Here is a 12,830-nt window from a genome sequence, read left to right on the forward strand (position 1 = left end):
CAAAGCCCGTGCTATTGCCGGCCGTGGTTCGGGCACTTTTTGCCTCGAGTTCGATGCTCTGCATTAGCCAGCAAGACGTCGTGGCTACCATTCTCGTGCTCTGCCGTAAGAAAGACGCACATAAATCGGCCCCCATTGATGATAAGAGTCACTCTTAGAAGCCGATTTACATTAGTGTGAAATAAGCGATTGTAACAACAACATCGGCGAAGGTCCGTCTGTAGCTCCTTTGTCATGCATGGTCGGACAAAGTCGAAGCTCTTGTAGTTCATCAGGTCACATTTGGCCGGTAAGGTATATGGAAGAGAGGATTTTGTTCAGTTTTTATAACTTCTTTGAGCTTCCAACGTACATCCATCTTAATTGATACTTGAAACTTGAATCCATTCGTTATACAAGAAAAAACCCAACCCTGTACTCCAATGCATGCATCGTCTTCTACACTCACTCTGTAGACTTTTTCTCTCCGCGGTGTGAAAATGTGATACCGACAAAAACGCAGCGCAATGCAATGTCGAAAACACCCAAAACGTTCTTCAGAGCCTCTTTGGTATAATATACAATTCCATTCGATATTGTTCGCAGTGCAGTTGTTAAAATTTGACACAAACAAGTGTCAAAACAAAAATTCTCCATCACGCCAGTAGCTTCTGTACTCGCTCTTGAATCACACGATCAACAGGCTGGAGGCCTCTCTGGATCACGACATTCTCTCTCCCGCCAATTGTGACAACCTTGAGCCACTCGGGGGCGATTTCGTGGGCAATGAGTCGTATACAAGTCATCCCTTCTTCTTTTGAAAGCGGAACTCGTAAAGAGTCCCTGAGCTTGTCTGAGATGAGTGCCATGGTAAAAGCTTGTCTCGGCAGAGAAGCTGTGTTAGACAAGCTGAGCATGGAAACAGTGGCACAAACGTCGGTGACTCGGTTCAAAGCAGCTCGACGCTGAAGCTCCGGTCCGGATGGGGGGAGAGGTCCGTTGGCTTTGGCGAGCTGCTTATGTCGTAAACGATCCAACAGGCTCATTTTGGTACCGTCGGGATTTACCGTGGCCGTGGTAGCCTGCTGCTTGACATCTTTTTCCTGCTGCTTCGCAACGATTCCTTCCTTGAGCGCTGAAAGGGCATTGTGTCCCTTGTTCAGGATTGGGTTGATTTTGATACTGTTGTCCATGTTCCTAATTTCAGCGCGAGGCAGTTCTTTCAAAGACAAGCTGGCTAGAGGCACATTTACATCGGCGACATCGTCTTGTGCTCGGCCAGCGCAGAGTGCTCGGAGATTCCCTTCAAACTGCCTGGAAAGTCGCTCTTCATTAATGGATACACCGCCATTGTTGTGGTCAGGGTGCAGCTCTATGCAAGTCATTCCACGACCATAATCGGACACAATAAAGGGAGAAACCACGTCGGGATCTGTTGCGGATGTCTGGACGGCAATGCATATTCGGATGTCGTCGACCGTGACCTGTCGTTTGCCCCAGGTACGAGAAATGTGTGGAACCACAGACGAAATGTCAATAGGCACGATGGTTCCGTTGTGGACAATCTGGAGAGCGATAGTCTGGAGGAAGGCCTTGTGCAGGCGGATCAGATCGACCAGCTCTGGGCTGAACTCGCCTTCAGCCTCCTTTGTCTTCTTCTGGCTAGTTACGCGATATGCCTCAAGCTTTGTCTGCACAGTCTTGCCGCCCTGCTTGGATTTTGCGATGATGGTCGACTCGCTGGGCTTATGTGCAGAAGCAGCCCGTGAAGGCGTTGACTTGGCAACCTTCTTTCCCTTGACCGGGGTCTTTGGTGCAGGTTTCGCAGCGGGCACTACTGCTACCGGAATGGCTGCTTCGACGTTGGATTCTCCTCTCCGGGCACGCTTTGCCGGCGCTGCAGGCACTGGTTCTTCATCGCTGCTGGGGGTGAAGGAGACGGTCCTTCTTGTGACCCGAGGATGGTGGTTGCTGTCGGCATCGTCGACTGCGGCCTTCCTCTTCCGTGAAGCTGTCGGTTCCGGTTTGGAGATGGCGGCCTTCTTGGATGCTGCATCGGGGAAAGCCTGGCTCTTGGATACGCGTGTGAAGCTGCTGATGGATTGAGTTGTTGAGGGAGCCTCGGCCTGGCGCTTTCTTGTTGTTCGGGCCATGATGTGTTCTCCTTCCTTATTCTAATATGTGTGGTGTGGTGTTTCCGCCTGCTCCTTCTCTTCCCGACAGCGTGCCTAACCTGCAGTTCCAAACGATGCAGAAAGTAATCGGCAAGAGCCGTGCTTGCAGCCCAGAAGCGCGGGTTGTTACTGTTACACAAAAAAAAAACAATAGCTAGTAGGAAAGAGTTGTCTGATGATGTAAAACAAAGTCGTCACTGCCTGCAGAAAGAAAACGTCGAAAAACGCGGGAAGCTGCAAAGTGCTAAAACGCTGCAAGCTGAAAAAGAGAGGAAGGAGCCGAATAGAATTGCCTTGACAACGGAATTGCTGCTCCATAGTGCCGGGGTGGGAAGATTTCACGACGCGACCCGCAGACGCGCCTATGAGACGCGGTCTCAGTTTTCTGCGCCGCGCTGAGAAATGTGTGTTTCTGTATGCGCGTAAAGTGGCGCCGGCCCCTCCCCCACACTGATACCTCAGCTGCGTAGTAGTTAGCCTTTTAGCATTTCACCTTACAAACAGGTATCAAGCATCTTCTGTCTTCTTCCATCATGTATACGTTCTAGTATTGAGATGCCAAAGAAAAAGCTAAAACAAAGTGGGTTTTAGTTTATAGTAACTCGTATAGCCCTATCTATCCTCATAGAGCAGTCAAGGCCTTTGCCATTGTAATGTTCCATTCTGCCTCCATCTCTTACTCTCATCTCCAAACCCGCTGTTACAAGACGATCATGTACATTTCTATTGATGTTTCTGCACCAATTTGGTATTGCTTCGCGTTTGCATATAATCAGATCTTGTGCCACGCCTCCCTTGGTCTACCCTTTTTGATGACTCCCATGTATCATGAGTGCGTTTCGCTCAGAGAAAAGTTATCCAGCAATCCAGCTATGCAGAGGTAGTGTGGTGGGCTATCACTGCTATCGCTGCTAGTATTACGTCTACTACATCTGCTACATCTCCAATCTCTACTATCTGCACCTTTACTACAGGTTCCTACTGCTGCTGCTGCTGCTGCTGCTGCTGCTGTTAATGCTATCATTGCTACTACTGCTACAATTTCTTAATGTATTCAGCAGCTGCACATCTCAGATATATGGACTAACAGCCTCTATGTTATTAAGCTACAGCTAGAGTCGTGGATAATGAAATTGGGGTGTTGGATAACTTTTCCCTTCATTTATTTTGCAGCCACGCTAAAGGCGCCGATGATAGTTATTCGCTGAATCTCACCTCATCTGCTCGAGTGCCCTCAATGCGCGCGTGATCTGAATCTGGTTTACCAGTCGCAATCTGCATGTATTCATCGAATTTCCCAATCGTATCAGCTACCATTTCGAAATGGTTCTTGTTGAGAATTGGGCTGGGCATTTTGCCTCTCTCCAACGCTCTTTTGGCCGTATCATAGCGCGCAAGCGACGAGGCAATCTGGAAAGCATTCCTAATTTGCCGACCGTTCCACTGCGTGGAACCGCTTGTGCCTTCGGCCTGCTTGTAGTAATCCCGAGCCCAATTTAAGATACTGTTTTTGTTGATGATGAGCTTCGGATGCTTAATACCAGTATCTGCAAGCTTCTGTTCCTTTTCTTGCTCCAATCTTCTCAGCTTGTCAATGTTGATCTCAAATATCTTCTCAGCCTGGGACAGCGTCAACAGTTCATAGTATAGACTGACGTGGAGTCGAGACTTGAAAGCTTCATCCAAGGTACCCACTCGGTTGGTTGTTAGAAAGAGGATACCACTGTAATACTCGGGAACTCGTAAAGAGACTTTTAAAAGTTTTAGTACACGGGATAAACAAACCCAAAGAGAAGCCCAATAACAAACCTGACACAAGAGCATTTCTCTTCAAATTCCAAGAGTCTCGTCTTGCCAAGAATACGTCTGCCTCGTCGAGAAGTAGCACGCAATCCCAGAGATTTGCCAGCCGAAAGATGCCATTCAGCTCTTCTTCGACTTCTTTTGGAGTAATACCAAGATCACCACAGGTAATAGAAAATAAAGGCTTGCCATTGGCTTGCGCTACCGCCTCGGCTGTTGCCGTCTTGCCAACACCTGGGACGCCGTGTAGAAGAATGAAAAGGCCCAATCCGTTGCCGCGGATTAGGTCTTGATTCATAAAGCCAAGTCCTGGCTTGGCTTTCTGTAGCTCTCTCTTGTCAAAGTGCGACGCCACCAAGGATTTGACCATCTGTTTGTTTTTTTTGGTCTATCTTCAAGTCATCAAATTTGTTTTCCTGTGCAGCGATCTTCTCCATTGTCATTACATCAACACTAGCGAACTTTTTATTGCGGAGGAGATAGGCGAAGAAACGACGGGGTAAGACGAGGGTGGCGGATCTGATTATATTGCCTCTTCCATCTTCGATGTCGTGTGGCCCTGCTGGACGCGTGTCTTTCTTCCGACTTTGCAAAATCTCGTCTCCGCATCCTTCCGACAGCTGTGTCTTCTCTGGTTTCATCACCAATATCTGCGTTCTTTTGTCACTACTCCAATGGTAGGTATACTTCCATCTCATCATATCCATTTTACCACGAACCATCCCCTGAGACTCCATGACTTAACTCAAACCTCAATTTCCAGTCCGGGCTCTGGTTTAAAGCCTCTTTGATGTCAATGATGACATCGCTGTCCATATACTCAGGAGGGCTATAGGCAAGGTCTTCCTTTTCAGATTTTTCCCTATTGGGTTGTCTGGCAATGTCCAACCTTGGCAGTATACATGCTTCTCCTTGACCATATTTTGAAAATGTTGTCCGTGCTTTTCCAGTTCAGTGTGCCGTGGTTCATAATCATGCATATGATGGAGTGGGTATATCGGAAGGTCGATGATCATTTTCTCGCCTTCATAGCCATCAATAGTAAATCTCTCTTCCACCATGCCATATCCATCTCCATCGTTGTCAACGTAATAGCACCATATTGTCAAACCACGATTATCGAAGTCGTCAGGGTACTCGTCTGCAATGGCCGGCAACACCTTCCGATAGATTACAAACGTCGTTTGTTGTTGTGGAACTGATCTGGACGGACACAGATGGCATCTCCAATCTGGAACAGATGCCATAGATCATTTGATTTTATTCTCCCACTCTTCGTGATATAATCCCTAGTTGCTTGCTCGAGAGGCAAAATTATTTGTTCCATGAACTGTATGTAACAACGCATATGTCTCAATGCCGTCGGGTTATCCAGCTCAAGATCGCTAATTTCGGATTCATCAAAGTCGACGTTATCGACACCTGCCGGGATATGTCTTCTTTCTAGCTCACCCTCGCCAGGATTTTCAGCACCGTATATGCTGTAAGAATTCGGGCGATGTGGAGGCTTTTCATCTCTCACGGCACCATTTCCAGGCTCTTGTACTCCATTCGAGCTTGTCTTTTGATCCAACGAGACAACATCATCCCCACAATAGAACGGTCAACTTTGTCGGAGCCCAAATATATCGTTTTATGCAACCGGATGCAGTCGGTGGACGAGGCTGCCAATCAAATCATCATTCAAGCAGCATTTCGCCCCCAACTACAGGATGGATGAGTATTAATGGCTAAGCCCTCTGGGACCTCAGCCTATCGTAACTTGCTTACATGCATCGTAGCTCTCATAGTGATACGTTGTACTGCAACAATGCCTGCCGTTGGGCATCAGTTTTTGGATTTCCCATCAGCCACAAGCAGGTATGGTTGGTCACCACTCTCCCACCGTTAAGCTAGTATTCCACTCCTCTACAGCTGCGAAATAACAATAGTAGTAGAGTGCCCGATCATTGTTGCAACGAAGTTGAGCCCTCGATCTTGCTGGACGGTCGGCTATTATGCTGTCGCTGAGTACAAAGTCGAGATAATGGGTCTAACAAAGCGGAAAGGGCAATCAGAAGCTACTAGCAGTGTCAAAGCTTCGCTTTCAAATCAAGAAGCTTCAACGGTCCGTGTTGCTTTTGGTGGATTACGGGTTGAACCCGATGGAAAACTTCGATATCCGGTGCCGAAGAACTTGGAATATTGATACAGCCTCCTCCTTCACCTTTACCAGATCAACACGCTGATGGGAAGATTTAGGAATCTTCGAAGGGTGGTTGTAGAGTCCGAACTGTTAGGCCCAACATTGGCACTACAGCCCAATCCTTCAGAAGACGAAATGCAAAAATGGAATCGGCAGTTGGATAAGCTTGCCGAAACAGATCTAAAGGCGGCAAACTTGAAAAAAGGCGCTTCGCGAGTGTTTTCTCGAATGCTAATTACCAAAGAAACTATTGACCGGTGGGTCAATTTAATTCCAAATGACTATGGCCTGTGCATCGTGAAGTCGGGCCTTTTGGTCTTGATGAAGGTATGACTCTCAAATTACTGTGTCTAATGCAATTACTAACTAATTGCTAAGCTTGCACAACGACACGCAGATAATAGGCAAAAGATTATGGACGCATTCTCCGAAATCCAACAGATCATCTGCAATGCTACCTTGAAGCGCAGGAGCTTTCAGACAGATGCGCAGGTCTGCGAGTCTGCCGGCAATGTGTATGTCAGCATTGTAGATGCTATTGAAAAGCTATTAGACATTGTCTTGGCGCCGTCTACATCTTCAAGATGTATGTGGTTTTGAAGGTTAAAGAATGGAGTCCCAAATCCATAGCCTACTCTCATCTCATGTCCATCTGCTAACGTTTACAGTGCACTCAAAGCTGCTGATAGAGGAGAAAAAAGACGCTATCGGTAAGAAAAGAGCATTGATGGGATATTGGACAGTGTTCACAATGCAGGCAAAAGATTCGAAGCCTCTGTTGATACGTGTCGAGACCAGCATATCGAAGCTACACACGCGAAAACTAATGAGGTTCTACATGATGTAAAACGAACATCAGACCATATATGGGACATGAACGATCAGGTTTCGAAAGGGTTTGATGATGTTAACCAACGCCCTGTTTTACTGTTGCAGAGCAGAGAAGAAGCAACCGATGGGTTAAGAATCTTATTAAGCGAAAAGCTGAAAGGCAAGTATATATATCTCTGAATCACAGCCACAGTTTCTAACCCGGTATCTTAGAGAACAAATTCCTGGCAGAGCGACTTGACGAGAAGGAACAAGAACTACAACTCTACAAAAAAACCCAGCAAGTCAACCTGGTCAACACTCCGCAGCAAAAGGCGGTCATTTCATTCAGAAGACTACTTCAAATTCTATCAGCCCCAGCTCCTGATCAGATTCTTGTTGGAAACATCGAAACTGACTTTCAACGCATTTTGGCACAACGCGACGAAGACCTTGAGACCGTCGTGAACTGGGACTCGAGGGTAGATCCTAATCCCCAAGCACAAGCTCACTCCATCCTTGACCAAGAGCGCTTCCTGCAGTGGATACGCGGTGAACATCCTGATAAGCTTCTCATTGACGGAAACTTTTCCACTCGCGGCGCTGTTTCCCTCGAAAAAATTTCTGCCATGTCTCTTTTCTGTCCCAACTTCATCTTAAGCATGAATGACCTGGATTCATCATATATTTTGCTATACTTCCACTGTGGCCTGCAGTCTAGGCCTAAAGATAGATGGTACGGCCCGACTGGCCTGGTCCTGTCAGTGATTATCCAGGTACTGGTCCTTCTATACGACAGAAGTCTGCTGGATTTGAACATTCTTGATCGGCGGAGCTTCGTTCAGGCTCTGGAGAACCACAGCCTAGATGAGCTATGTGACTTTCTGCATCAACTCATCTGCCAATTTCCTCCCGATACCACTCTTTTCCTTGTTATTGATGGAATATCTCATTTTGATTTAGATCTCAATGGGCTATTCAAGAAATTGGCGATAGTGCTAGAATGTCTGCAGCGGGTAGTTGAGGATTACAATCTGAGACCAAAGTTCAAAGTGCTTATGACTTCTCCGACTAATAGCTCGTGGAGGCTAGGCAGAGTGGTTGATAAGAAGTATCGCCTTGGGCTATCATCGAGGAGGCTGGCTCCACTTCAGTTTTCGCAAGCAAGAATGAAGACGGCACTTGGAAGTGGTCGACCGGTATGAGAGATTATGGCAATGATATACGTAATCAAGGTAGCAAAAAAAGTATTGAGTTACAAATATAGACGCAGGTCTATAAGTTGAAAGTGCCATACCTATACGGAGCACTGCAGCTTGCTCTAAATAAACTTGGAAGTTCACGAACAGGTTATTCGCATTGAGCAATCTACTATGTAAGACCTTTGGTGGTGAGCATACTCGCCCATGTGAATTAGGGGCATCTGTAAATGCTATCCTCTAGCCGCCAAAAAGGAAAAGATTCCCATCTCCATCGGAGTTAAGATAACGACGTCAAAATTATTCAGAAATATGCCCTAAAAATTCGGCACACTATTATATTCAGATTGCTCCTCTCACCATTACAGCTGCCATTTCCCAATTGATGCTACATTTGCCCCCTGTGGGCGCGTAAAGTGGCGGCCGGCCCCTCCCCCACACCGAGAGCCACACACACGCTTCAACGGGCACTAGCAAATAGAGCTGTTCGGAGTCTGGTATAAATAGACATCAATTCTCAGTAGTAGGATATGATGGCCAGGATTCCTGTTGCTACTGCTACTACTAGTATATCATATACATACATGTATGCAGCCAAGTATATTGCCTGCCTGTACTTCCGTGCGGCATCCAACAACTGCCAATAGCCGTCCCATCTTCGCAAGTAGCTTCGTCGCTAGCGAGAGTGGCAGTGGCAAGCTTTTCGCTGATGCGTCTCGTGTAAGCCAATGGCAATGGCGGCGAGCGTGGTTGATTGGGCGCATGCATGCTATAGTTACATCCTTGCGGCGAAGGATGGAGGCATAACGGCCAATAGCTACTGTACTCTGACCGCTCTTATGAGTCAACCATATCCAGCTGTCTTGTATCACATCGAGGCTGAGCGGTACTAGCTCTTCTTTTGGCACGCATTGCGAAATTTGCATGCTGCAGTGGTCTTATTGCCGCGCAGTAGCGGGAAATTCATGTTGTACAGCATTAAAAGCTTGGTTATAGAAGGAGAATGACTCGACCGAAAAACAAACTGAGTAGAGAAAAGCTCGTACCCGAAAAACTATAGCCATCACTCGCCCCGTGTCGTCTGCCAATTGCCTGTCCTGGGCCAGGCCCAATAACAGAGTAAATACAAGCAGCCCACGGGTTTTGTCTTTTTGTCCTCCCAGATATCGCCCAAATCCCACTGTACTTAACCATTAACCATTAACCGTCCCTAATTCACCAACTCCAAGCTAGAGGAAAAGAAATGAAAAAAAAAAAAAAGAAGAAAAAACAAGGCAAGTACCAGCCGTCTAAACCCTAGTGTACAACAGTGACCGAAGTGAAGAGTAAATGATAGTGGGGTTGGCCTGATCACCCCATATCAACTATGCGTCGGGCCTTTTCAGTCTGATGAACAAGGCTGAGCATGGTGTAACAGGACTCGGCTCCTTTAGCGACAAGCTGGCGCGGGCCAGCGATCGACCCTGAAGCTAACAGGACTCGGTGGTGGAGGAGCTGGAACGGTATAATCACCCTCAAAGACGGGATGGGCAGTGGCTGGGGAATTGCTGCCGTCCTTGATCACGGGTGCATGATCAAAAGGGATGATGGGACGTTGATGGCCTTTTAGCGGGCTAAGAGAAGTGCTGAGCGAGGAGTAGATATCTTCGGATGTTGCCAGCCGAATGTTGGCCCGCTGAGTGGGCTTGATGGGATAAGGCGCTGCGATTTGACCACTTGACATGTTGCCGGTGTTGATGCTGGTATAAGCCGTGTGTTTTGTGGGCGAAGTAAAGAGGCAGTCTAGCTGAGCTGGCTGATGAAGCGAACTAAGAAATATTAGAATAAGAGAAAAATAAAGGGCAGATAGAGAGATGGTTTGTTACTGACGCTTTGAGTTGGCAGGCCCGATCAAGTGCAGCTCGCAGATGGAAATTCGGTGGAATCAACCAGATGTTGGGGGTAGTGGAAGAATATCTGCCGACAGACAGCACCAGCTGGCGATTGAAGAACAGTGGGAGAGGAAGATTGGTGAGAGAGAAGAAGCGGCGACGAGTTTGACCGAGCTGATATTTCAGAGGTAGTAGAAGGGCAATAATAATTGCTGTAAATGGAAAGGAGCTTAAGAAGCAGAAGCCAGCCCAGATGGGAGATTAAAGAAAAAGGATCTTGGACCTTTTTTCTTCTTTGACAGCCGAGAAGAGCAGACAGGAGGGAAGGTTGAATTATAAAAGCGAGAGAGATCGGGGCCATAGGGCAGGGAAGAAAAGGAAACAGGTACGAAGTACGAAGTGGAGGGAAGGCGTTGACGGGGCTCGGAAGGGCGGCTCCAGACGAGGAGGGCGTGTAAGAGGGAAAGAGCAGAGTTTGTGCTGCTACTGCTGTTGGGGAGAGGGGGTGCGATTAGCCGAAGAACGTGCTTGGTCGTCGACAACAGGTAGAACAGCAGCCTTGGAGAGCAAATTTGGTACCTGGCCAGCATGTTCCTTGACCCAAGTACCTCTGTGGAGGGGTGTAAAGGTGGCACGATTCAGTGCTGGATGGACTATTACGGTTTGTAATTTTACCATTCTGGGCGCACCAGAGAGGCTCCGGGGAATCGCTTGGGGAATCCGGGGATGCTCGCGCCGCGTTTGTGGCAAGCTGCATGAAGGACTCGGTCAGAGGTAGACAAGCCTACGCATGGGGAGTAGAGAGCATTGCTGGTGCTTGTCTGCGACAGATTACCGCTACGGATGACCGCTAGCACCAACTGCAAACACGCTTTGTCCACGTCAAGGATTTTGTAGATGAGGATTTCTATTTCAAGGAGCTGCTGGGTACTTACCCAGGACCAGTGCCCAGTTCAGATATGGGGCGTGTAAGAAGAGGCAAAAGGCAGAAAAGGGGGGAGGGGTGGGTATAGGCGGGTCCGGGGAAGGTGTGAACAGCCTCGGAAGACCCATGGATGCTTTATTTGCTCTACTGCTTGCCGTGAAAACTGTATAAATGCCACATAACTCTGATATTGGCTATTTTACAGTTATCGGGCTGCCAAAGTGAGCCGAGAGACACGTTGGTACTCCAGTACCCGTGCATTTCACGTACCTATTTGTACACGTCGCCCATGCCGCTAATCAAAATGACACGAAACCGCCTTGCAAAAGGACTGGAAGCAAAGCGTTGGGCAAACCGCCATTCAATGCCGTCTAATCCCTAGCCAGCAAACAAAACACGCTACCGCTAGCAATGGCTCTCCGACGTCCCGATTAATTGGGAGATTTGGGGTAATATTGCGGGGACCAAACAAACTACAGGGGCCCGCCCCTTGGAGAGCTTCGAGTTGACCAGGGGGCAAGTGGCGCAAAGCAAAGCTGAGCGTTGAGGGCAGCAGGCGGAAGCTTACCCGTACAAGCTCTCTTCAAACAAACAAGGCAAGCTGCTACTACCTAGTAGTAAGCAAAGTTTTCTCGGAAGAGTTACTAACGTTGTAAGTTCGAGGTACCAAGGCTTCGTCGTCATGATGGAGAAGGTACTTTAACTGGACAGATGCGAATAAGAGGGTACGGACTTCATACTTTCGGAGTCAAGTTAGGCGAACATTGGCCCGAATGAAACCCACTGGCCACCTCGAAAATAGATGCCTGGGATGCTACAGCACCTTGCGACTCAGCGTTGCCCTGCCGCCGCTGTTGGCACCAGGAATTAGCACGTTGATGAGTAGCTTCAGAGGGCGGTGTCTCAAGCCGTGATTGCAGGCGAGTTGAGGCGCACGAGCGGAAAGGCACGAGGATAGGTAGGCAGACAAATCAGGCGTCCGTTCTTGTGCCCCCAACACCAGCAGCAAGAGCATCGAGGCGGACACGAGTTTCTCCCTTGGGGAAGCGGATCGTGCTATTCTGGTAGGGCATCTGTCCGTCTGTCCGAAGGCATCAATGCGTCTCTGGCCTGGGCCGTGGTCCACTCAAAAGCATCGCTGCCAGCATGTTTGTGTCGCCCGGCCAAAGGTAAAAAAAATTACTTTACAACACTCGTACGAGTACTTGATACCTTGATACCACTACGCAGATGCTGCCCGGCGGAATAGCATGGGCCTGACGTGGCAGACGGGCTTGTGAAGAATTACCAACAACGACAGGGGGCGGTACATGAGACAGACAAACCTGGAGTGCAGACACGATACCTCGGATTTCCCCATCCATGCAGCCATGTGTGAGGGCATGCACGCAATACTGCTAGCGATGCGTATTTCTCCGCTGAAAAACAAGAAAGAAGGAAGCCGAAAGCCTGTCAGAGCCTTACTTGTACGTTGTATCGGACGACCGCAACAAGATGGCTCCACCGCTTGACAAGAGCCCCCCCGGCTTGTTGGAAAAAGCAATTTATAGGGGGAAATTCTGGATTTGGCGACGGGGATCGCTTCCTACGGCATCCCCGATGCTGGCCCTGTCCTCTCTGTTATTTTTTTTTGTTCGAGAATTTTCATGGAAGCTTCACGTCTGGGAAATTTGCAAGGAACAGCGGATAATAATCCTAGGCATATACCTGCAACAGCCCCAAGATGACTTGACGGCGGATTCTGCGATTCTCCAGCGATCGATGCTGATCAGTTTCGCCGTGGCTAATAGCAGCAGTTCCAACACTACTTGCCTCCTTTCTAGAAAGATTATCTGCAACCCAGGCGGAAATAAGGCGCTAAGGTATCGCCATGTTCGCGAATCG

General features: G+C 48.2%; 2 protein-coding genes across 2 annotated transcripts; one reads left to right on the forward strand and one right to left on the reverse strand.

Moving 5' to 3' along the window:
- Nucleotides 1-3,350: 3,350 nt before the first annotated feature.
- On the reverse strand, nt 3,351-4,326 carry TGAM01_v201065 (hypothetical protein; the record flags this gene model as incomplete). Its single annotated transcript, XM_018806749.1, has 2 exons — nt 3,351-3,904; nt 3,963-4,326. The coding sequence occupies 2 exons, from the start codon at nt 4,324-4,326 to the stop codon at nt 3,351-3,353; spliced, it is 918 nt and encodes a 305-aa protein (XP_018660042.1).
- A 1,950-nt stretch (nt 4,327-6,276) lies between these two features.
- On the forward strand, nt 6,277-8,043 carry TGAM01_v201066 (hypothetical protein; the record flags this gene model as incomplete). Its single annotated transcript, XM_018806750.1, has 5 exons — nt 6,277-6,468; nt 6,520-6,727; nt 6,810-6,851; nt 7,186-7,827; nt 8,030-8,043. The coding sequence occupies 5 exons, from the start codon at nt 6,277-6,279 to the stop codon at nt 8,041-8,043; spliced, it is 1,098 nt and encodes a 365-aa protein (XP_018660043.1).
- Between the last annotated feature and the right edge of the window lie 4,787 nt (nt 8,044-12,830).

Source organism: Trichoderma gamsii (genome assembly GCF_001481775.2).
Source record: "Trichoderma gamsii strain T6085 chromosome Unknown Scaffold_3.2, whole genome shotgun sequence".
Taxonomy (NCBI): Eukaryota; Fungi; Ascomycota; class Sordariomycetes; order Hypocreales; family Hypocreaceae; genus Trichoderma; species Trichoderma gamsii.